The 25,886-nt window shown below is 38.1% G+C and overlaps 1 protein-coding gene across 11 annotated transcripts in view; it reads right to left on the bottom strand.

Annotated features, from left to right (window-relative positions):
- SOX6 (SRY-box transcription factor 6) overlaps positions 1 to 25,886 on the bottom strand; it is a 377,869-nt gene that overhangs the window by 71,254 nt on the left and 280,729 nt on the right. For all 11 annotated transcript variants that reach the window (XM_065635311.1, XM_065635316.1, XM_065635314.1 and 8 more), the window contains one exon: positions 23,106 to 23,185. In XM_065635311.1, the coding sequence (XP_065491383.1) occupies positions 23,106 to 23,185 (80 nt within the window). The remainder of the gene's footprint in view (positions 1 to 23,105; positions 23,186 to 25,886) is intronic.

Here is a 25,886-nt window from a genome sequence, read left to right as displayed (position 1 = left end):
GCCCCCGGCCGCCCCTCCTCACAGCGGCTGCCCCGCAGCCCCCTGGCTGCCAGCACACGGGCACAGACACCGAGCACGCACGGCAAACGGGGCTTGTAGCCCCGTTAGCCGTGACAAGTAAGCAAAGGTGTGCTTATCTAGAAAAGCTGCAGCCCACGGTGTAGCTGTAGCTTGACAGGGTGTCTCCAGGTCAACGCAAAGAGAGAGACACGTGACACTGGTCAGAGGAGTCTCGTTGGTGACCTGGTACCTGCGGCCCAGCAGGACTGGCAGCTGAGGCCTCCGCAGCACTTCAAGGGTCACAGCAACAAGAAAAGTGGACTATCACAGTGACTACCTAGAATATGCAAACATTGAAAGCAGAATAAAATCAGAATTATACACCACTTCCCTCCTGGTGTATTGAAGGCTGTATTGGCTGTACGGCAAGTAGCGTGAGGAAGAAATATTTCTAAAGGGAGACGGTGAATGAAAGAAATGTTGTCATTTATACATATGTGTACGTATATAATTAATCGCTGGGTTACTCCAAGGTCATAGTAGTGGCTTTTACCTGGCATTTCTATAAATTCATTTTACACCATAAAAGCACATGTAAAAATAAGGTATTAGCTTTCTGGTTTTCTTAGATTTTAAAACAAAGCTGTTCCACAAATGAGTGCAAGTGTTGCAAGAACTCCCACTAGTGCTAGCAACACTGCCGTGTGGACTGGGAAGCTGTGTAACTTCTTTTAAATATCAGTTCATACAGGGAGCTAGCCAGTCTGGAAAAACACGTGCACGCTACCATTGCAGAGAAAAAATTGATATTTTTGCAAATACCACTGTTGTGGCTCAAAATGGTAATTTAAGACCTCACATTGAGCTGGTCAGGTTGTGAAGCTTTTATTTGCAAGATTAAGAAGGGGGAAAAAAACCCAAACATTGAATGAATGTTGATTGTTAGCTTTTAACGCTTAAAAGCAAAAGTTTCAATGGATTTTTTCAATTGAAATCCTAAGCTACCAAATATTGAGTAGTGACTAAAAAAATTAACCTACCTCAAACAATGAAACAGATCTTTTCAGTGTAGGTCTAGCACATAAAGAGAAAAGCATTTCATAACCTTTGTGCCAACCACTGACTCAGAAGGCTCTTGATTACAAGTTAGATATTCAAACCCATCAAGTATTAATTATTGTTTTAAGAAGCCTTAAAAATGTATAGCCTGGTCTTTATTTTTTTTTAAAAGGTCACTAAGCTATATTCTTACAATCCAGTTCCCTGCATTTAAATGTAAGTAGTACTGATTTTGAGCTACTGGGTGCTTCTGCATAGTTAACAATTTTGAAAACCAGCTCACTTAGGGCATGTGAGCAAGGATGCATGTTTACAGTTTTCAGAAGCAGGCTCCTTCTAATGTTGTAATCTGACACTGAAGAATGGGATTTTGAAATGCCACAAGTCTCACTTAAGGCAATCAAAGTCTCGCATTTAGACACCTATGAACTCAGAGGCTTACGCTCTCAAGCACTTGTTACTGAAACTCTATTCCAGCTGTAGTCAACTAAAAATTTGAGGGAAATTCATGAAAGTTGGAGGTCACTATAAGCCTGAATGATGTTCATCTACTAAAAAAAAAAAATTACAGATGAGCGGGAAAGCGCTGTACTCAGCATGTGTACAGCACAGCACAGGTACATACTGATTTTTTTTACCTGGAAACAGCAGAATTCATTCTAAGCCTTTGCCATAGCTTAGAGCTACCATCCAAGAACTGAATAACTAACAAAAATAACAATCCAGGCATGGTGGTGGTATTTTCTGCTTCAGAAATTGCCTATGGCATTTGATGGAGTATTTCCATTTCACTCTTTGTTGTAAAAAGTATCACCGACGATCTAAAATTTATTCAAAAAATTATGAATAGAGCATCTTGACTGACCCAAATGTTAAAACCTTTCTCAATGCCATTTAAGTTTCACAATGCCCTTGAGAGATACTTTCATGATACACGAGGGTAACTGCCTTCGCTGCCAGTGTTCATTCATGCCTCGCCAGAAGACAAAGGCCTCAGGCTTACACATCCGGCTCACATAACCTTCTTACCAGGGGCTTGCCAATGACAGGTCTTACGGAAAAAAATTCTTTAGAGAAGATATTCCAATAAAGAGAAAGTGATCAACTGTTGCATAGGAGAGAGACAGTTTCTTCAGATATATGAGCCCAGGGAGAAAATGGAGAGAACAGTTGCTCTTCTACATACAAGAACAAAAAGCCAATGACTGGAGACATTTCAATTGACTGTGCTGGTGAGGGAGAATTTGGTCACCGCAGTGGGGTTAAAGTTCAGATGTTATTCTTTGCAGCAGCATTCTGGAGAAACTATAACAAAGCCATATGTGAAATGTGCAGTGGCAGCAATAATCAGCATAATAGATAATCAAAGTGCAGGTGATGAGGGCTGCCCTAGCATGATGAATTGCAATGGATGTACTTGGAAGATGCCCCAAAAAGAAATTCAGTAGAAGGTGGCTTGATTCAAGGAGAAAGAAGGGATCTGTTGTAGAAACATTTACCCTTTAATTTTGTTGTACTAAAAGATTTATGACCAAAATGAAAAGACATATTCCTTTTTCTATATTCGTATGTTATTTCTACGAAGGTGCTAGAAATTATTGGGTTTTTGCTCAGAAACAAACGCTAAATTTTATGGACCCTGATTAATTCTGAAGTCTTCCATTACTAAAAATGCAAGTCCTGTGTTTCATCTTCAACAAATACATTTGCTATAGTAAATGAAACTAAACAATACAACTACTGAGAATCAAGTGAGAATCCTTATTTGTCAGCATTTTAAATGAATTGTGCGAAGCTGAAGTATCTTATTTATAGAGATGAAAGTTCAGCTATTTAGACAATGAGTAATTTGGTTTCTAAAGATGAAAAACTCTAAGGAGTGACTGCAAGGGCTGTTGAAATCCTGCACTACAAGAGGTAATGCATTTTTTTTTGATAGTATATTTAGTATGTAGCGTTGCAAAGCTATAATTCCAAAATTTTCTTTCCGAGTATATAACGTGCAATAATAATACTTATAACTGTCTGATCACAAAGGGTTTTTACAATTTCACCAAAACCAGCAATATCTTTACTATTTCCGCACACATTTCTGAAAAGAACGACTCAAAACAAAGAAACAAACAAAAACAAAAAAAAATCCCACCTTCAGTGGGGCTGCTGATTTCTCATTATTGGTGTAGAGGTGCTTAAAATAAACTTGATGTCAAACAGATTAAAGGAAATAGAGTCACTGAAAAAGTTTTTCTTCTGCTTGGAGAAAGAATGGATTAGTGCTCAAACCCATGTTTTGGGTGTCATAGATAATAACTACGGAAATACAGGCTAAGAGCTGACCTGAGCCCAGTATAGCCTTCAGCAGTTCAAGCATGGTAACCTTTTCAAAAAGCAGTGCAGAAGCATAAATATCCTAATTGAAAATTTCACACGCATCTTAAGCAAAGTTAATTGTACTTATTCCTTCCTATTTTTGTATATAAACATCATTTTTTGCATTGACATATCTTTTACACCAAATACATTCAGTGACTAACACTGCCATAGCACTAAGGTAAGAAATAGGGTTATTGGCTTATGCGTGTATACATCTATATATCTACATATCTACGTATCTATATATAAAGCACTTTTAAAAATATTTTTAAGATGTTTTAAGATGATTTTTAATGCAGATCCTTAGAGTGAGAGGTAGGTTAACAGAAAACGACATCCAGAAACAGAAGACAGCCTAAGTAACTCATCAGCAGCTTAACCATGTGACAAACCCAGGGGCAACTCGGAGGCAGCTCCTGCCTGTGGAGTCTGCCAAGAAGCCAGATGCCATCACCAGAAAAACACCTTCCACAGCTCAGCGTCTGTGTCCTAGCAGTTCTCTCCACACAAATGAAGGAGGAGGATAAAGAGAAGGAAAGGTGCATATAAAACTGTTAAAGAAAATGTACATATGCACGAAAGCAACACTTACTTGAATTTAAAAGCCTGAAAACTGGAAAAAGCAAAGCTTTTGCTGATGAAAACAAGATCCCTTCAAATCAACAGACAGAATATTTTATGCTAAAAGTGTATGTTTTCCTGTGTTTTACAATATATTTGTGCAGGTTCTACCTGTTAAAACAGGGTATTTTATAAATTTGTTTTCATTAAATTTGGATGTCTCAGTAGCATTTTCTTATTTTATTCTAAGAAAATTATTAACAAATTATAACAAGGTGAGTTCTACAAATCTGCTAACACTGTGGGCCAGACCCTCCTCTCATTTTCATGTGTGCCACCACGTGAATAATAGCAGCTAACTATTTAAGAACCAACAAGTACGCAACATCATCTTAACTCACAAGTTTATGCTAAATAGCTGAGAACTATTTGGCTTTACGTGGGTATATCTGAAATGGCATTGATCAAGTACAGCTACAGAAAGTTGGGGTAACAATTAGGGGAAAAGTGTTTAATTTAGAAATATGATAAATAATAAGTAACGATACACCACAAAGACTTCTTTTTCTCTGCAGAATCCAAGTGTCATAACACATGTACATGATTTCCTTTTAACAGCATCGTTCCTTTCTTTCCCCCGTTTGTACAGGCCTAAACTACCCATAGTGGACATAACATTCGGATTTTAAACACCCATACATTTCCCTTCCTCAGAGTCTGCTCATTGTTGCAGAGTGTGAATTGCCTCTACTTACAATAATGCACCAAATACCTTTGCAAAAAGGCATTAAGATGTAACACAAACAGGCAGCTAATGAATTATCATAACTAATGTCATAATAACAAAGATTGTTGCAGTGATTATTTATGCACTTGCTGGCTAATCTGCTCTCAGATTTATTGCAGCCCAATATGCACAAACAAACTAACTCTATTTATGAAAATACAAATAATATATTTTGTAGTCACACATGGAGTTAGAGGACTTCAGTTTTCCCTATATGTCCAGGTGTGCATCTACTGAAAAAAATGTTTCTCAGCTAGAAGAATCATTTTACCAGTTATCCACATTCATTCACGTCAGGATTTTTTTATTATTTTATTTTATTTTACTATTAACACCAGTTAATTTCAGTATCGGTCAGTTGCTATTCTATATATTGTCAAGGAAAATTTTGATGTGCCCTAAACTCCACTAAATTCCTGTCTCTTTAGGAGATACACATGCCTTTTTTGCTTCTCTCTCAAGCTGAAAAGTAACAGATACCTGATTTCACTGAGTGCCTGCCTGTTCCAACTCTTCTTACTGACCACAAATTCATTGTACTGGTTCAAAAAAAGAAAAATCACTCTCATCACTTCTACTGCCCTGCTGTGGATAATGCCTAACCCATAATAGAAAAAAAAGAATTTCTACATGTTTTAGGTACTGCAGTTTGTATTGTTGTAGTACTGCAGAGCCAAGATGCCCTATGCAAAATAACTGCTTTATTTTGTTAAAAGGGCCTAACTTTAAGTGGACCATGGAATATTTATGGCTCTCAGTAGTCCTTTGAAAGAATTATCTTATGTTTTTATGCCGATCATGGGTCAGAGGTTCAAATCAGCACTTCTTTCTGTCACTCCTTATATGTTTTACTATAATTTACAGCTCAGCAAGAGGACTCATAAAACAAAAGTGTCTATTTTACTTCAGCAACTAATTCTAGCTAATCAAAGCTTTCCAGCAAAACAACCCAGCATGAAACTCTGCGTGGAAAATATGCAGAGAACAAAGCGTTTTGTCAAATAACACATCTCGTGATGTAAACACATATGTCTCTTATAGGAAATTTTATCGCTTCCACATTATCGGCACACAAAAGGAGCATTCTTGTCACAGACCTGGTGCGACTGTGGAGCCATCGTCATTGGAAACAAGAGCCTGATTAGGTTCCCACACAGATATGAATAGATTTTCTTTTTTTAGTGTAATGCTGCCTTTCTTATTTCTTAAACAGACTAGTAATTGTGGCTGTAAAAACAGTGAATTGTGTTTGGACGACATTTGTTTCTTCATATTTTTTTTAGCTACCCAGTGACACCAATTATCCCATATGGTTGTCCTCTTCTGGAAAGTCTGAGTTAATCCACAGCTGTGAAGATGAAGACGCACCCAGCAGGCTCTAAATCTGGTGGGTTTCTTGTCTGCTAATAAAGTCCATGGTCTGCTGGACAGATGTTAAGAGGATCTGTTAAATAAGTCAGTGACAAAGACTCAGACTTCTGCTGGGGAAAATAATTAGCAGAACCATATCTATTCTTCACAGATTTGCATTTCTTGCCTCATCTTTGGGAGAAGCGAATTTTCATTACTTGATAGGGAAAAGTCCCACAGCACATATGATAGGTCCTGCTCAAAATATTAATCAATTAAATGATCACATTGCCATTTGTTCTGAAGAAATGATAGATCTTTTTGTCCTTGACTTATTCCTGCATGCTATGGTTCCTGCACTGTTAAGTTTAGTTTTACTCATCATAGTATAGGCTTGTATTGGGAGAGCCTGAATGTGTATTGTCAGCTATAAAATATCTGCTTAAGTTTTTAATGTAATCGGAAATGTAAACAGAAGATGAAATTACCATTTGGCTCATTTTTTGTTAAATGTTATTAACATTGCTTATTCTTAAATAAAGGGATTACAGATAACACGTTCTGGCCCCAAGGCTGCTGCTGATGGTCTGAGGGGGGGGAAAAAAAAAAAAAGAAGGTGGAATGAGAAGATATCTGCAGCAAGATACACATTTAGAGACTTACTCACTTTCCCCTATCCCCACCTGTTTATCATCATGGCCTGACAGCATAGATGTCCAATGCCAAAGTCTCTCTCAGTTAGAGTCAGGTAAATTTGGAGAAATGCTACAGAGTGAAAATACATGCACCAGTGCAATAAAGAACTAACTTGCCTTCAGGCACATGTGTGTTTAAGTGCTCTTAAGATCATTTCTGTTTTGTTCGTGAACTGTATTTCTCATTCTTTTGACCTCATCCTGCTTTGACGTAATGAAGTAGAAATGGCCATCAAAACAGCTTCCTCTAGTTCGCTGCCTAAATGCAGGCAACTCTCATTTAGGCATTGTTCCTGAGATCGTGCACCTTAGAAACCAAATGGCTTTGATTTCACTGAATTATGACAATTAAGTACAATCTCTCAGCAACTGCCTGTTCACAACCTGTTTACTGTAAAGGTGTGGGCAAAGCCAAGAAAGAATGCTTAGAGCTCAGATAAATTATCAATCACTGCAAGTAGCTAAGACAATGCAGATAATGTGGCACCTGGCAGTTGCCACTGTAATATTGTATTTGTTTCCCCTTAGGAAGTAAACTGTTGGTTTATTAGTTTTACAGCAGCTTGACAAGTTTCCAAGATATAATGTCACCCCATCACCCTCTGAGGCTGCTGGGAATTTTTAATGAGACAGTATCAAAATTGTGAAAGTTTACTCTCTGTAAAAAATATGAATTCAAAACTGTATCCTAAATTTTTATACAATTAATGTCCAGACAGTATATTTGGTATCTTATATCACCAGAGAATATATGTAATGTTGGATCTACTGAAATAAAATAACTGCTCAGCTCACAAGTGTCAAAGTCGGTGGTATTTAAATGAGACTTCCTATTTCTTTCAAGGTGACCGAGTCAAAAATTTAACACTGTAAAGTGTATGTACTGGTCCTACATCCCCCAGAGAGAAAACTATATTTCTGCCATGTCAGAAAAGAGCAAAGGGCAGGCCAAAAGCTCACCAGAGGGTACAGAGTAACAGCTACCAAAAAAAAAAAAAAAAGCCTTCTGTAGTGAACATGGAGCCTTTGCTTTCTGGAGAACGAATCTCTTGTGAAGCCACTGACTGGAGGGAGAGGCAAAAATCCTCAGTGACTTGGCAGCGTGTCTCACCTCATTTCACTTTTTTCTTTTTTTTTTTTCTTTTTTTTCTCGCTCTTTTTTTTTTTCCCCCCTTTCCAAACAGACTGAGTGTTGGTCTGCTGAGAATACAATGCTAAGCCACTTTTCCTGTAGAGTTTTTAAACTGGGCCTCTGAGAAAGGGTTTGATACAATTCAATGACTGAAGTAATACCTTTGTCCATCTGAGCATTAAATGGCCCATTGAAATACAGCTTAGTTAGAAAGATTTTCAGTAAATGGTGCTTTCTAATTTTTTTTTTATTATTATTATTCCTCTCCCGACAGATTACTGCCTGGATCTGAAAATGCAGTTCAATCACTTTTGGTTGCCTCTCAGGTCAGGCCTTTAGCCAGTGTTAATTAAATATAACCCCTTTAGAATACTGGAGGTTAAATGACAGCAACAAACTGGTCGTCTTCAAAATATTACCTCATGCTCTCCAAAAAACTGTAATCTATTGGTGAGGGCCCTCATTTAAACACATTGGTCTTAACAATGAAAACTTATTGGGGGAGGGCCAATCCATGCTAAATGCTATTTTGTCCAGCAGCTAGTAATCGAAAACATTAAACACCTATTTCCATGCAATGTACCATGTCTATTGTGTTTAAATAATACACAATCATAAAGGAAAGTGCTGCAGCAAACAATTTAGTCTGTAGCAGCACATACAGCACAATTTTCAACTTGATAAAGTGAAACTATAAAGAATCAATGCATAAGTCAGACAGCTTCCATACCTAATATTCTTCCCTGCAGCTATTAGAAGTTTACAATTTTGTGTCTAGTAGGCATGAACATTAGTATACCTTGAATTTCATGTCTTCAGTCACATTTTGTTGTCTGTTCCATACAATTTGACCAGACCATGAAATCGGAAAGTAGCTGAAATTGTCTTTTCTCACCTTAATGATTTTAAATGAGAAAAGGAGGTTTTTCTGTAAGCTATTTGTTTACTGCTTCATAAAAAGTTTGCTGAAGTATTCATAACAATCTTACTATTAAATTAGTTGAAAGAAAGCCTTTTAATACTTGGTAATTAGTCTTGTCTTTCTGAACATAACTTTACTGTAAATACTCCTCCTTGACTATCCCTTTGTCCCAAGATTCCTTAGAAGAACGCAACCAAGCGATAATTCAGCATTATTGCTGCTTCAGTGCACTAATCGCTTAAAGAGCAGCAAGGACCCTATGTTCACTGCCACAAGGCTCCTACAGCCTCCTGGCCTAAGGCAGGCTTCCCAGCCCAGCGGCATCCAGATGTCAAGAGGAATATCCAGGTCCTGATGCAGCATGCCGCTCCATTCCAGTATGGCCTAAACATCTGTTTCATCTGCTGGCGTGCAACCTGCTGAATACACTGAGACTGCCGCACAAAGCGGGGAATCGAATGAGGGTGGGAGTGAAATACTGCAGTTGCATAGCTCCGTGTACAAATTGCGAATAAAGCTCTATGAAGACAAAAAATCAACACAAAATGCTTGGAACCCCCAAACTGGAGATTGATCAAAAGTCTTAAATGAAGCTTTCCAGACTAAAAAGCTAGACAAATGGCAGGAAGGACAATGTGATAATTAACAAAAAACCCCTCACCTTTCTACACAGTATATGCTTAGCACTTTTTCTCCTCATGGAGGAAGAGGCTATAACACCTTAGCTTCTCATCTTACTAATTTTACCCCAGTTTAATTCTTTGTGGTGTACGAAAATTACAAAAGGAGAAAAAGCACAGAAGTGTGTAACATAAATTTCTTGTTGTGTTTATAACAACTGCTCTTTACATAAAATACTTAAAAATGAGGTGAACTTAGGCATCTATTGCATATTTATAATTTTCTATAGATAGTAACTCAGGAGCTCTAAAACAATAAGCATATTTTGTCTAAAAGATAGGAATATGTAAACACTGACATTTTATCTTGAGGCATGACAAAAACAGCAAGCATTTTAGATGATCTATATTAAGTTCTGACAAAGAATAAAAGAATGTTGACTGTTCTCGTCTCTTCCACTTTGCCTATCTACTGTCTTGGTTTGTTGTTGGTTTTGGGTTTTTTGGTTTGGTTTTTGGTTTTTTTTGCTAGCAACAATAATGGAACAGTTGCGCGCTACCATGCAAATTCTTTGAGTTGTTTATGAAAGCAAGATCAAAGCTCAATCTTAGAGTGCACCTTTTTTTCACTGTATTTTTTTCTCAAGAGGAGGACCTAATGAGCAGCATTTTAACCAGGGCTCTCCCTCTGCAGTCACAGAGCAGGAGCACGCACAGTGCAACCTCCTGGCTTAGTGTTTTCTCTGGCCAGCCTGCGGACACGGCTCATGTCTGTGTGCTGGGAAACAGGAGCACGTAAGGCAGGAGGGACTAAATACTTGTGCATCTCATCTCTGCATGGGGTGAGCACCTGTATCCCTCACACCTTCCCTTTTAACAGACCCTCTGAGAGCCTGAGCAAGTCACCATTTCCTTTGTGCTGCTCATGAAATGGATCCACTGTTACTGCATTACCACAGTGTCTGAACTAGTTGTCTGAATACAATCATGAAGTGTTTCTATTAAAGATAAAATGTGAGCATTAATAAAATCTGCTATTTCAATAACATATTGTAAGTAAAAAAACATATTGTAAGAAAAAAAACTAGAATGCAATAATATGTAAAAACTTCATCAAATGTTTATAGCCATTTCCTCTGCGGGAAGACAGCAGAAGCGTCAATGAACTCGTTCTCTTAAGCAGAAATATTTGCATTCCTTCATTTAATGCTGTCAGATTACTGATATGCTACCTTTTGATCACAGTTCTTCTGTTATTTACCACGTGCAAGAAAGAACACAATCAACTTATCTTTGTGATTCTCCCAGATTGTATGTCATACTATACAGCTTGGAAATTGGTAAAAAATCTTTAACTTTTTTTTACTATTTTACAAAATAACTGTGACACACTCTGCTTAAAACTGTTATGTATTCAATACAGAAATAAACAGATAAATAAAAGCTCATTCGAACATAAATACTTTTGGTAGAAAGCCAGTCACAGCAAAGGACAACTGCATTTGTTTGAAAATGTAATTTTGAGTTTCCAGTGGATAATGTTATTTCACAAAAAATGTGAAATGTTGAAGACAAATCATTATGTTATTTTCCTATGTTTGCTTCTATTAGAATTTTCTTTTGGAATTTTATAGCTTAAATTCTACCCCTTCAAAATTGTGGATAGCACTAAGGTTAACAGAGTAACAAGCTCATCTAGAAAAGCAAGCAAGGAGCAGGAAGCATGGCTCCAAAGATACCTGCAAACAAAGGCTCTAGTATTTTAAATTCTTTATCCTGTATCCAAGGAAAGCAAATAAGCAGCACTCATTTAAAATAAAAATATAACCAGATCTATCAGAAAAATATGAAAATATAACCAGATGGTTGCATCAGAGCGCAGTTTTTTCATTCACTTTATGCTATCATTATATTACCTTCTCTGGTAACACTGTAAATCAAATTATTGAGATAGAGAATTTAAAATGTTTTCTGGTATTCCTTTAGAAGGTCTTCCAAAAATCAGGTTTTTATTCCTTACTGCTAATATAAAGTATCTTTAACAACAAATGTGAGATGTCTGCAAGAAGAGCAGTTAACTGACAAATTCAGGCAGTTTTACACACTTTATGTGTAGAAATATGTTCTGAACTACAGCTAGTGTAAAAAGGAGGAGCTGCTTAAAGAGAACTCCTGTGATAAGGGAAATAAAATTATATGATTAAAAAGCAATTAATTACAGTAAGCTTGGTGAACGGATGATAGCTATCAAAGCTTATCCAATTTTGCATTTCAGAATTTCACGTATTTATTTTTTAAAATGTTAACACATAGATGGGCTTTGTGAGAGAAGTCAGGAGTTTCATTCAGGTTCATGTCAGCAAGATTACAAGCTATTATGAGTAACTGCTTGTTGAGCTGTGTGAAATGATTTGGTGAATGAGTTTCCTAGTAAGCACATGTCCATGTCACTGGTACGATTGCCAGTAACGTAGACAATCTTAGTTGAAGGGGTCGAAAAAAATAATTATTCTCCTAATCCTACAGGGAATGAAGTAAATTCAGGACTGAGGATGGTTGTGCAATTGCTGTTTCTAGTGTAGACCATCTAGGTTTGTCAACCTAGCAGCAGACAGAAAAACAGAAGCATAAGTAAAAGAAAAAGAAATCGGGATGTGGAGAAGAATAAGTGGTAATAAATCTTCTCTAGAAATATTTCTTAATGTCTGGCATAGGTTGGTGGATTCATTCACTACCTGACTACCCAGATGGAGAAAATGTCAAATATAACAACTGCAGTATTTCCCTGTGTAGAACTGTACAGACACAGAACAAGAAAAATGAACACTCACCTACCACTGCTAATCATATTGAGGCAAAAGCGCAACAATTAAATTTCTACAGGCTCCCAGGACAGAATAATGAGACACCCTCTCAACAATAAATGTGTGCAAGTCAGGAAAAAGGAGGAGTCCTATTTAGACTACCTCTGTCAATTTCCACCTCGGAATCCCCACCTTGTGAGAAGATGCCGAGGCAGTTCTACATTTAAGAGCTAAATTTTTGAAAGTGCTGCTTGGGGTTTCAAGCCATGATGGTTTTCTACTTTTATAAGAGACAGAGACAGTTCATATGGTAGCTCACAGCCATTCTATTATTTTCAGTAGCAAAAATGGATGAAACACAGTGATATAATAAATATATACTGGCTCTACTGATCAGGAGAAGCTTTATCAGTCAGCTGGGGCACATCTGGGAAAAAAAAGTCATTCAGGTGCATCTCTAGCATCCCATTCAATTAACATACCATTAAAAATGGTTTGTCCCTGTTCAGCCTGCTGCGTTACCTGATAAGTCAATATATTTAAAATGTATATTTAAATGCAGAAAACAGTGAAATGTTTTCTTTGTGAAGCAGAAAAGAAGCTCAGTTTACAGGTATTTTAAAGCATTAGAAATAATTGTGCTTTACAGGCTGCCTAGCAGATCTCTCACACTGATCTTTTACTGTATATTTAGAACTTTCATGCACCTTCAAGGGAAATTAAATAATTTCCTTAAAGGAAGTACACAAAAATTATGCGAAACATATTCAAATGGGCTTATAAAAATTACATCTAAAAAAAAAATCACATTTGCACCTCAAAACCAGGTAACTAGGAACTTACTATTACAAAATCATAAGCTGATGCATTTTACACAAATAAATGTGAATTTGACATAAGTCTGCCATGTTTTCTGAACTGCAGTGAGTGTGATATTTCAGCAACAGTGCTGGGACCAGATTAAAATGGTTATGAGGCCTCGTTTTAGCCCTCCCCTAGCTGTTGAAGACTGTAGCCTATACCAGATGAATTACTAAGGATAGTTCACAGATGTGTTATTTAATAAATCTGTAGACTAGTTAAGTCTGGTGACTTGTTCTCTTTCTATTGTGCAGGACAAACCACAGAATCATTAGGGTTGGAAGGGACCTCTGGAGATCATCTAGTCCAACCCACCTGCTAAAGCAGGTTCACCTGGAGTAGATTGCACAGGAATGCATCCAGGCGGGTCTTGAATGTCTCCAGGGAAGGAGACTCCACAACCTCTCTGGGCAGCCTGTTCCAGGGCTCTGCCACCCTCAAAGTAAAGAAGTTTCTCCTCATGTTTATATGGAACCTCCTGTGCTTCAGTCTGTGCCCATTGCCCCTCATCCTATCATTGGGCACCACTGAAAAACAAATGATGCAACTTTTTGAAAGGAGTTTACTTCTTTTATTTCTTCACTTCCCAAAAATGCCAGTGGACATGACAACACACTCGCACTATTCCTGCACCTGAAATACTTCTTCATCTCTTTTTATGCTTAGCTATTTGCTGCAATTCATGCACAACACCAAAATATGTTCTCTGTTGGGTTGACTTCACTAGATTTTGTGAATGATTCCTTTTAAGTCTTGAATAATCGCTTAATACTGACACTTAAGCATGATGTCTTTTTCTTCCCGCATTCCTTAAGATGCTCCTCCCTCTAGCCTCTTTTTTTCAGGATGTTACACAAGCCTTCCGCTGTGCCCCATAGCAATTTGCAGCCTTCCTACTGAGTCTTAAGAATAGATAGATTATTCCAATACTTTCTGTGAGTTAGGACACTTTTCTAGTTTCTCAACCATACAGATTCTAAAATCATCACAGACAAAAACATAGAATCATAGAATGTCCTGAGTTGGAAGGGACCCACAAGAATCATTGAGTCCAACTCCTGTACCTGCATATGACACCCCCACGGTTCACACCGTGTGTCTGAGGGTGTTGTCCAGTCTCTTCCTGAACACTGTCAGGCTGGGGGCTGTGACACGTCCCTGGGGAGCCTGTTCCAGGGCTCCATCACCCTCTGGGTGAAGAACCTTTTCCTAATGTCCAACCTAAACCTTCCCTGGCACATCTTCCTGCCATTCCCTCGAGTTCTGTCATTGATTTCCAGAGAGAAGAGATCAGCGCCTGCTCCTCCTCCTCTCCTTGTGAGGAACCTGTAGCCATGATGAGGTCTCCCCTCAGTCTCCTCTTCTCCAGGCTGAACAAACCAAGTGACTTTAGCTGCTCCTCATATGGCTTCCCCTCTAAACCCTCCACCAACTTCATGTCTCTCTTACGGACATTCTCCAGTAGCTTTATATCCTTTTTATAGTGTGGAGCCCAGAACTGCACCCAGTGCTCCAGGTGAAGCTGCACCAGTGCAGAGCAGAGCGGGACAATCCCCTCCCTGCCCGGCTGGCAATGCTGTGCTTGGTGCACCCAGGACACGGTTGCCCTCCTGGCTACCAGGAAACACTGTTGGCTCATGTTCAACTTGCCATCAACCAGAACCCCCAGATCCCTCTCTGCAGAGCTGCTCTCCAGCATCTTGTTCCCCAGTCTATATGTACAGCCAGGGTTGTCGTGCCCCAGGTGCAAAATCCAGCACTTGCCCTTGTTAAAATTCATACATCTGGTGATTGCCCAGTTTTCCAGTTTGCCTAGGTGTCTCTGCAGGGCCTCTCTGCCCTCAAGAGTGTCAACAGCTCCTCCCAATTTTGTGTCATCGGCGAACTTATTAATACTTAGTATTCCATCAAGTCCTGAGTCTAAGTCATTTATGAAGACCTTGAAGAGCACTGGCCCTAAGATGGATCACTGCGGAACCCCGCTAGTGACTGGTTGCCAGCCGGGCATAACCCCATTTACTAGAACCCTCTGAGCCCGGCCCGTCAGCCAATTGCTCGCCCACTGCATTGTGTGTTTATCCAGCTGTATGCTGGACATCTTCTCCAGGAGGATACTGTGAGATATAGACATATCTTAGATAAGCCAGTGTTGGAGGTAATACCACTCCTATTTTGTCATCTAAAAAGACTCTACTTGATAATAGCAATATGAATTCTATCTTATCTTCTGTGAACTTCCCTTTCGTCCTGAATTGGGTCATTGAGAGGGAATATTCTCTTATAATCAAAGACCCTCTAAAAAAAGGCAGGTGAGGTTATCTTTCCAGTCCATGCGTCTTTAAGAGAATTCTTCTGCTTCCTATGAGCATGCATGTGTGTGTGCATGTCTAGACCTAGAAGCTCTCACCTAACCATCCTTATTTTTAGAACTTTTACTTCAGATGAAAGGTGAGTCATTAAGTTTTCTTTTTCTGTAGCAATTAGTCAGGAAGCAATGATGGTACAGAAGTGTATTATTTTCTTTTGTTTACAGACCTGACTTAAAAGGCATTTTTGTCTTCTATCTGATTGTTGCTATGTTCCTAAACATCCAAACATTTTAATACCTTCACAGGAAAATATCCTTTATGTTTGTAATTTATCAAATTAAGCAGGTTGCTCTATGGTTAACAGAAGTATAATAAAATTCCAGAAACATATTCACTTGCAGCTAATTCCTGTAAGGCATACACCATATAAATTTCTAGAAAGCTTGAAGGAATCCAACTGCCAGAGTATGCCTCACAGTCAGCTTATTCGCCAAAGGGATGCCACAGTTTTAAAAGAGCTTTAAAAAAACGTGCTCGTCCCCTGATGGCACTGCAGTACTGGTGCCTCTGGTGCTCTGTCAGTAAATGCAGCAGTAACTTATTTGCTTCTCACTGGCTTCCGACTGAATATATACCCCAGGGAGGGAGGTTTGCAAAGTACAATTACTTTAAAATAGAGCCTGGGCTTTCAGTGAGGGGCAGCCAGTTGTTAAGGTAGCAAAAACGTCTTGTTGATGCTGGGGGCTCAGCCCCCTCCAGTCACTTGGGCTCAAGCTTCTGCCTTGATACAGACTGAAGAGACATGGAAAACCTCCTGCAACCCAGGCTATAAGGCTGATATCCTTTTAAACATACAACTTTCCTGATACATGAGTTTATGTCTGTGCCATTTATGATCTCAGTGATAATTCTCCCTGGAACAGAGCATAGGGGCTTGGGAGGCAGCTGTCCTGCTTGGTAAGATCTAAAGGTGCAAAAGATGGGAATCGTGCCAGAAGCCTGATCTCTAGCTGCCAGATTGAAAAATCTTTTCTCGCGGGAGAGGAGAGCAGGCGCAGGATGGGAGCACTTTCCAAGGTGGAGGAGGGGTTGGTCATCTGAAAGGGACAGAAATAGAGCCATGCCAGACTAGGTGACAGTCCGGTGGCTAGTGTTCTTCTTGTAAAGGAGGGAAACACAAGCCCAGGACAGGATTCAGGCTTGCTACAGCCAAGACAAGTACTAGAAGTGCTACAGACTATAGAAACAGTCTCTTTCTTTACCATTCCTATAAATTTTTTGAATAACGTGACACTGTTCCATTAAGCAAGAATAAGAGTAACAAAGACCTGCTGTTTAAAGCAGCCGTTGGAGATGCAGGGCATTAAATGGGTGAGAAAAAGGTCTTGTAGCTGCAATGCTGCTGTACCAGACTGATTACTCCAGCTAATGGTTTTGCTTGTCTGCCTGTCCACTTTTGCTAACTTGAAGAGAACTACAGGGAGACTCCCTCTACTTTTGACCAGGGATGACATTACTGGGACACTCAGGAAAATCCTTCTGGCAAAAATGTATTGGAATTGATAGTTTACTGCAAAAAGTATCAATTTTGATGAGCTGTCTTTTTCTGATGAAAAACACTTTGTCAGATAATTCAGGGCTGAAGTTGAGAAGGAGTAGGAGAAGATGGAGTACTAAGAAATTCTGCAAAGAAAGGAGGTCATATGGTAAAATACTGACTCAATGACATCATTTTCATTGATACTGCCGCTGATATAATTCAACTTGATAACACAGATATTACATACAGAGACATAAACATTCAAGTGGGCAAAGGCACAAGTATAATTATTTCATTGATTTTAATTAAATTTTCCTAAGTATTGCAAGGTTGGCATATTTTTAATTTTATTTTTATTAAAGGGCTTGCTTGGTCTCTCAGAGCCCTAATAAAATCTTCTTTCAACCTCTTTCCTTCCTCTGCCACAACCTACATTTCTACACAAGAAAAGGACCAAAATATTTAATTTGCTGCTTCCATATACTGAAATTTGCACACACCATTCCCTTAATCCAGGCCACTATTCACTGTATCATTATAAGGAACATTCTGTTAAAATATGCCCACCTAGAGCTCAGTAGTCTTTAAATGCTAGATAAAATCATTCTATAAGGCTAATGAAGACAGAAACTCTGCCTGTAACAATATTAAGTTTGTTTTCTCTAGTGATTCGAAGAAGTGAGCAATCTGTCAGTAATACACTCAGGGAAATTACTTGTCGTGTAGGAATTCCTGCTGACAGTCACTCACTCACAGTGCTGACCCAAACATCTACCTGCTGACAAACAAATTACAGAGTCTAACTTTGAAAAGATAACTACTTGTTTTTAATTTTGATTGGTCTCAGCAAATCTCTTTCAAATTTACCCAATTCCCATTCTTCATTGTGTTAAAAAGAAAAAAAAAATCACCATGGTTTTTGCATTTGAAAAAATTATTATTGCCTGCATCCCAAATTATTATTGCCTACATGTGAGAGTGTTCTGTCAGATAAAACTGTTAAGCTGTGTCTAACCAACATTAAGACTGGCAGCCCTGCCAGTGACTGACTGGGTGAGTGAACACATTACTGAGACAGCATTGTAGAAATTAATTTTCTTCAATAAAGTGATTTTTAAGGCTCATATATTTCACAATCTAAACATATGTCACTGTTTCATAAACAAAATAAATGGATTAAAATAATACATTACCGATATGCTGACACATGGAGATATTTTAATTAGAAATACTTAAGCTGCGTGATATTTAACTGCTATATTTGTTGAAGAGGAGCATGCATCATTTAATAAGGCATAAGGCAGGTACATCACTCTGCATGATGTGGTACCAGAGTGGGACCAAATCACCTCCAGTGTGAGCTATCACTATCAGATCACATTAGCCTGACTAAAAAATTGCTTTAAGACAACAACATATAGAGGAACTCCTTAAGAGCAGCAGTCCACGAAAGCAAGTTTTTCATTGAAATAATAAGTCACCAAGATTCTAGTTCCTGAGAATATTTCTTCATAAAAGGCCACATTTAACATCTTAGCTATTTAAAGGCCATATTTACATGACTGTCGCATTCAATTGGCCTCTTTCCTGCACATTCTTCTTGACTTACTTTAAGGACCAGCACTAAAATAGCTGAGGAAAGCAAATGTCAACTATGGCCTGAAATTTATATGTGTGAGAGAACTGGAATAAGTAGAAATGTAATATATTGTTTACTGTACTGAGTGCCCTCTGTACTCTAAAGGTCAAAAGCATTGTAACCTTAGAGTTACAGTTTCTGATTGTTCCCAGGGTTAAATACATTATAAAAATTAATGGTTCAAACCCCTCAACCTTCAGATATATGAGTATTCATGCCTCCATCTGCTGAACTGTTCAACTAAAAATAGCATTCTTTGGCCTTCCCTCTACTAATATTGTGCCCCTGAGGCAGACTATGCAATGCTTCAGCAGCGCACTGGATCCGCACCCAGCGGTATAAAAAGAAGGTCATTTATTTTGTCTGCAGTTAGAAGAGGGTATGGAGGAGGAGGATGAGATGGGAGTGGAGACAAGAGACAAATACGTATTTTGTTAAAATTTAAATTTTTTTTAATGGATTATGAAAACTTCAGGCTTCAAGAACACAGCTGCAATTATGGTTAAGACTTGCTTCTTTGTTTTGCTTTTTTTTTCCTAGAGCTCCCTTTGTTTGGGAATAACTCCAGCTAGCATCATTGTAGTGCTTCCATTTCTATCAACAGTTTATCAGTCATGTTTGAGAGAGTTGCAACATTTCCTTATTTATCGCATAGACTGCTTTGTAGAAATATCTAAGAACAAGGGCAGATTTTTTTAAACAGTAAAGAGCATATAGTAACGTTCCTTGTTTGAAAGTAAGGACACATAGGTGCCACCTCTGCCACAACTGGGAGTTGCCAGTAACTAGGTTACTGCTATCAGAAACACGAGAGCTTGGAAAACGCATTTCATTATCAAGTTCACTGATTTAGCAAGACTACTAGGCACACTTATCTAGACACAGTTCATATCAGTGTAATCATTTGACAACTAGGGAAAAAAAATGGGGAAATGGGAAAAGGGAGAAACTGCAGAGAAGGTGAGTATAAAAAAGAGGAGCAAAGGTAAAACTATTGACAGGTTTTACTGCTCACACTGACTAATTAAAGCAACATGCTTTTGTTACACATGTGCATCAGAACTGGTTCACGTACCACTATGCATACCTGCTACAGGTGCATTTGGTAATACATCTGTAAACTATTTAGCAGAAGGTTGATTTGACGGGATTCACTCACAGTTGTTTGAAGCTGGAGGAGTGAAGAGAAACAGCTTGGTCCTTCTTCTTAGACCATACCTAGAGAACTGTCCCCTCATCAGCAAGACCCTTCCTCACGCTGAAGGTACTAATAAGGCTTGGTCCTAACATGTATATTATTCAAATCTTGGCTGAGCTGTTGAGGAAACTGGTGAGATGGGGCTGAGCTGTTAATGGGAAGTGTGGAACACAGGGTTTTAAGTCTTTTTGTCAACAACATCATCAATGCCACCCTCATGAGATCAGTATAGAGAAAAAGAAGCTACCTGATGTCAACCCAAAGCAGAGCAAGCCACCACTTCGGGAACACAGACTGTCATAAACATGTGGCAATTACTACTTTCTTTCAGGATACTCAAAAGCTACAACTGAATATTGATGGTAGTTTAATAGTAACTGATCAATGTATGCAAACTGTTAAGACTTGATGGGCCAAACAGTTCTGTTGCTGAAGAAGAAATTTATTTTTTTTATTTTTTTATTTTTTTTTTTAGTTCAAGGCCCATGAGAGTGAAACTAGTTGCTTGAGAAATTCCTAGGTATGATTTCAATGAAGTTTTTTAACTCACAGAGATACATAACCCACTGGTGAACACAGACATCCAATTCAGAGAAAATACGTTTCGATACCAACGTGCTAAGTAGCTTGAATCAGATGGGCAAATCATTAATTACAAATTGCCCACTGAAGAAACATCATCTGTGGAACAGTTGCTATCGTTACACGATCTGAGATTAAATTGTTTTCTGTGCTATTAGATTCAGAGCTTCCATAGAAGTTGTCCTAACACACAGAAAAATGAGAACACCAAACTGCTGCTAGCTCCTACCTGAAGCATGATCATCCCAAAAAAAACATAAATGAAAAAAGCAGAGAGATTATAAACTTGAAGCTGACAGAATTTCCACTGCAGCTCAGTATGGATTATGGAATATAATTTCGGAACTAATAACAATGTTCTGGTAAAGTTGAAATGCAAAAAGTTGAAAAGCTCCTGCAAAGCTTTTTTAATTGAAATAGCTTTCCCTCCCCAAGTTCTCCAAACAGAGACATCTCGCACACACGCTCACATGTAGAAACAAAACCAAACCTGCAAATGAATTAGTTATTTCTCTCACTGGCTGAAAGGAACAGAGAATAGTTCTGTGATCAGTATTTTTAAGCACCTGGGAAATACTCAGATACCATGGTCACGGCATTCATGTAAATAAATAAGTGGGTGGGGTGCACAGAAGAAAGGAAGCGAAACAGAGAAAGAAGGGGGAAGGGAAGCAAAGTAGAAAAATGAGCTGAAATGCTACACCCCTAACAGTCTTCATGACACATCAGGTATAGCAACAAAACCCCTCCAACGAACACACCCAAATAAGTGTTCGTTTAGGGAACACTTAGGAAATTGACACAAAGAAAATATTAATAGTATGAGTTAATAAAATTTAGTTCAGCCAGTTTGACTATCAGATGAGCAGATACCAGCTGAAGGTTAAGTATTCTGTTACTTAAGCTCTTATGACTATGAAACATTAAAGGTTTTGAAATCCCATAAAGGTGAAATTCAAATAAAATAGAAAGGAGGGGAACAAACAAAAACGCATGTTTTACAATAAATATATCTAAAGGGAAATTCTGGCCCCTCAAGCGCTCAAATGTTTCTGAATTTATTAGCACCATTTTCTTTGCTGGTTGTTTTCTCTCTAATTGTGCTCATCATGTTTAACAGCTCAGTCCATCATTTCTGCAAATTAATGAAATTGCACTATTACTGTGGGTTCTGATCAAGGCTGATGTGCAAATAGATCTTTGGGTCAAGCTACAAATGGATCTTATAAAAGAAAAGAAGTGGGAATGTCTGTGGTTTAGATCCCGTTTCTTTTGCAGTTGAACAGTTTTTATCCTTTTCTTCCTACAGTTTATGCAGACTCACTATTTGTTGTATTGCATTTCAAAGGTGGCAAAATAGTCTCTCTATTCACAAAGGTGATTTCTAAAGTATTTTTTCAACTAAAGCTAATGAGACTTTTGCTTCAAAAAGTATTCAAATACAGATTTTTCAAAGGATACCTGCTATTTTTCCTTTTGAAAAATTTCCCTTTGTTTTGAAGCCTGTCCAAGGTACAGTCTTAACATAATGCTATCATGACCCAAAAGTATTTTTTGGAGATCTTTCCCTGCAGTTTCAGGGTGCTTTCTTTTCGAGTTTTGATTGCAGGTTAGGTGAGACATAAACTCAAGGGGTCTTTTCTTCCAGTTCTGAACCATCAGTGAACAGTGAGTTCTGGTCTCATTCTGCCTTATCCTGAGTTAACTTGGCAAGAAGAATATCAGCACTGGGTAAAGAGAAGAGGATTTTTTATTTGCTTTGGTCCCTTTGGAAAATTATATAATTGCAAGAAGGTAAGCAAAGTAGATATTTGGATATTAACATGGCAGTTCTTTGCTACTCTAGGCACAATTTATTCCTACTTTGCATCAGAACCCAACTCTAACCTAACTCAAACAGGGGTTTCAAAGGTTTACTCGCAAATACTTACATGCATCTTTAATGGCCTTCCCTCTCATGTTCACTGTCACTTTCTTTCCACACATTTTATAACTCAGAAAGCTTTTGACTGTTTCTTCATTATTTATTACATTGTTGTGTCTTTTCTTGTGAAATTAAAAACTTCTTGCTACAAAAAGCTAGCTAATAATATGCCACATAAATCTTTCTTTCACAACATTTCATTCTATAGCTGCCAAAAATAAATAAATGACCAAACCAAGGCTCCTGACCATGCTTGGCATCTGACCAGCTTAATGCACGGAAAGGTTGAGATTACCAAAATACAGAAGCTAAAAGAGTTTGCAATTTATTGAATTGTCAGCACCACACTGTCTGACGAAAAAAAAAAAATCCCCAATAACACACATTTGTTTTGATACACTCACTGCTCCAATTATAGGTAGTGCATTGCAGCTACAGGAGAAAGACTAAATGAAAATAAAGTACAAAAAGATCTTTGAACTTATCTCCCAAGAAACTGGTCATATAATGAAAAAAATACCATTAACTCAGCCGACAGAAAGCACACAGAACAATGTCTTTCACTTACAGTATCAAGGTTGGCCGCACATTGCTATATTTGCAGTACTGTAAGTACATAAGGTGTTAATCTTCCTGGGCTGCGCTCAAAAATTATTTAACATTCAGGCTATTATTTAGCATACAGCTGGTTAGCAGTTTTCCCCTAAAATGTTGGCTTCAATCCCACATTTTTTTGTTCTGGCACATACCTGGAGCTGTAAAGGGCTGAGTCCAGAAGCAGCAGCAGCTGCCATTGTTGATGGAATGAACTGCACAGGGTAGTTATCACCTGTCGGGAGAACAATGCGTGCAGGTTCAGACAATGAGCAGAGAATAGCAGCAGACAAGTGCAAACATGGACCTCGGATTGCCTGTGCTCCACAGCACTCCTCTAAGCCCAAACATCTGCAAAAACAAAAGGCTTCGCTGGGCACGGACTTGCCATGCTCCCTTGGAACTTTTTTGTTAGCAGATAGCTGGTAGGCAAACTGGCAAAACAGATACGTGACACTCACAATTTTCATTTTCAAAAGTAAATGTTCAAATCAAGTTTGTAAGCTGGGGCACAAAATGGGCCTTAAGTCCATAGATACATTGACAAGATAGCCGAGGATACCTCAGTGTTTCCCAGAGGAAGAAAATTGCTGTCACTACATTTCTTAAAACAAGGGAAATTTCTTATAACCCAAGAAATTTCAGCCCTGTTCAATGCGGGCTGATTTCTTTTCAATATTGAGAGGATCCTTCCTGGGAAAGCTACCTACTTGGCTCAACACAGGTTGAGGTTGTTTCTTGTTTTGCTTTGAGGTTCTCTGTCTTGAGACAAGTCCTTTAAGGTAGCCATAGAAAAACAGAATTAAATCACTTTTTAAAATAGCTCAAAATATAATTTTAACTGTCTTTTAGATCTGGGTCCCTATTGAAGTTGGTGGATTAGGTAGTTGTTCAATTACGTGAAGATTCGGGCACTAAAATTTCTGTGTTCTGTTCACTGGAAACCGAAAATGTGTGCCTTCTGCATTGAAAGGACCACAAATACTCCAGAAAATGAGGGATACAATTTATCCAAAACAAGCATTGCAACATTACATCTTATAGCATCTATAGGTGTTCACTGCAACAATGCATCACATGGTGCCACTGGGACTCTTAGGCAATGTAAAGAGTGAAGGAAGGCTGAAATAATTAAGCAGTGTAATCTGTAATATAAAAATTAATACAGTGATGGATAAATTACACAACTATGATTTAATGGAATATCGCTTTGGCTCAAGCTACTTATTTGAAGTCAGTGTTATATACTACCTGTAGGCTACATTTTAACAGGCTTCTCCTCTGTACATTTTTGAGATTCACAGTAATCAGTCTGTTTTACATAAACTTTTCAACACTAAAAGCAGAATGTAGCAATGAGGGAAAATATAGAAATCCAAATTAATATAATAAGGACATTCCAAGAGTTAGATATTTTTTTTGTCAACCCCCTCAAATAAATAACAATAGCTGAAGTCATCGCAGTCACTGGACTCCTTAGAACTCTCCCTTTTTACCACCTGAAGTGCTATTGTACTCAGCTCAGTTTAAATGTTCAGTTGTTTCACTTTCTTTAATAAATTGTACATGTCTAATCCACAAGGTCTCTTCGCATCATATCCATAATATCTCACCAGACCATTGAGCACAGTATGCGCTTGTACACAGTCCAGTAACAATTGGATTCTGATTGCATATGGAGCTCTGCTACAATGCATTCACTAACACTATATTGTACTGGTGTCCTATGGAGTAATGTTCAAAATATCTCCTCTTATTTTCCCCCTTCCATGAGGTTGATTTTAGTTTGCAATGATGTTGATTTTATTTCTTAAAAAAAAAAAAAAAAAAAGAAAAAAGAAGGAAAAAAAAAAAAAAAGGCCAACCAAAAAAACCTAGATCCTTTTCTTAAAGTACTAAAGCTGTCTCTTTATGGTTAAATATTTCTACTTATCTCTTTGACATTTATATGAAATTATCTGAATAAATAAGATCCTAATCTAAGTTAAATAACGTTTCTTTCAGAAATATCTTACAAGGTTTAAAAAAAATCACAAAGATGTTGAAATAATGATGCTTTAAATGGGGGGGGAATAACCATCTGAGTTATCAGCATGGACTGCCTTGCAGAACATTTCGGAGGCATTCTTTCTTTAAATATAATGAATTATTCATTCGTGTTCCACATAGCAATCTCTTCTTTCTCCCTCCCCCTCCACATACACTTTTTAAGTTCAATACCAGTTGCTTTATTTGTACTAAAACATTTTCCATGTCAAACATATTTTGAAAAAAAATCAAACTCTAACAGAATTCCCTGCGGCACTCCTTTTTCACAGCTGTCATGCTTCTATGGTTTGAAATAGCCAGATATTTCATACACACACACACACACACACACACGTGCATGCACACACACACACACAGAGTTTTTGGCTTCATAGTTAGTTTTATAGTATCCCTGCCACACCCTGTAGTGTTCTCTTGCTCACCTGCTGGCTACAGTTCTTTCTTTTGTTATGGGAAAAATCATTTTATGGTTCTGCCATTTATTTGGAATTAATACATAATGCTGCCCGCTTCCCCCCTCCCTATAACATGATAAATTATGACTAAGTCCTGGTACATTAGCAGTACCATTGCATTGACAATAAAAATTAATACTCCTTCAGCTCTGAAGTACTTTGCTGACAGCACGCAGTAAAAACAGAGCAAAGGTACTTTTTTTCTCCCTAGAGGAAACTGGGCATGCAGGGAATGGACTGGTTTTAATTTTTAATTACGGAAGGTACATATTTCTCTCTCTCATTTTCTCAGAGCAGGAATGGATCAAGAAGCTTCACAGTAACTGTCTTGGCAAGAAATCAGTCAATGTATTGTAGCAACTTTTTTCAAATTTGTTTCTCAATTTGGAATGCTTGCGTGAGGATCCATTCTTTTAAATACGTACAAACGGC

This window comes from Caloenas nicobarica, chromosome 5 (assembly GCF_036013445.1).
Source record: "Caloenas nicobarica isolate bCalNic1 chromosome 5, bCalNic1.hap1, whole genome shotgun sequence".
NCBI classification, from domain to species: Eukaryota; Metazoa; Chordata; class Aves; order Columbiformes; family Columbidae; genus Caloenas; species Caloenas nicobarica.
This window is presented reverse-complemented; position numbering and strand designations above follow the sequence as displayed.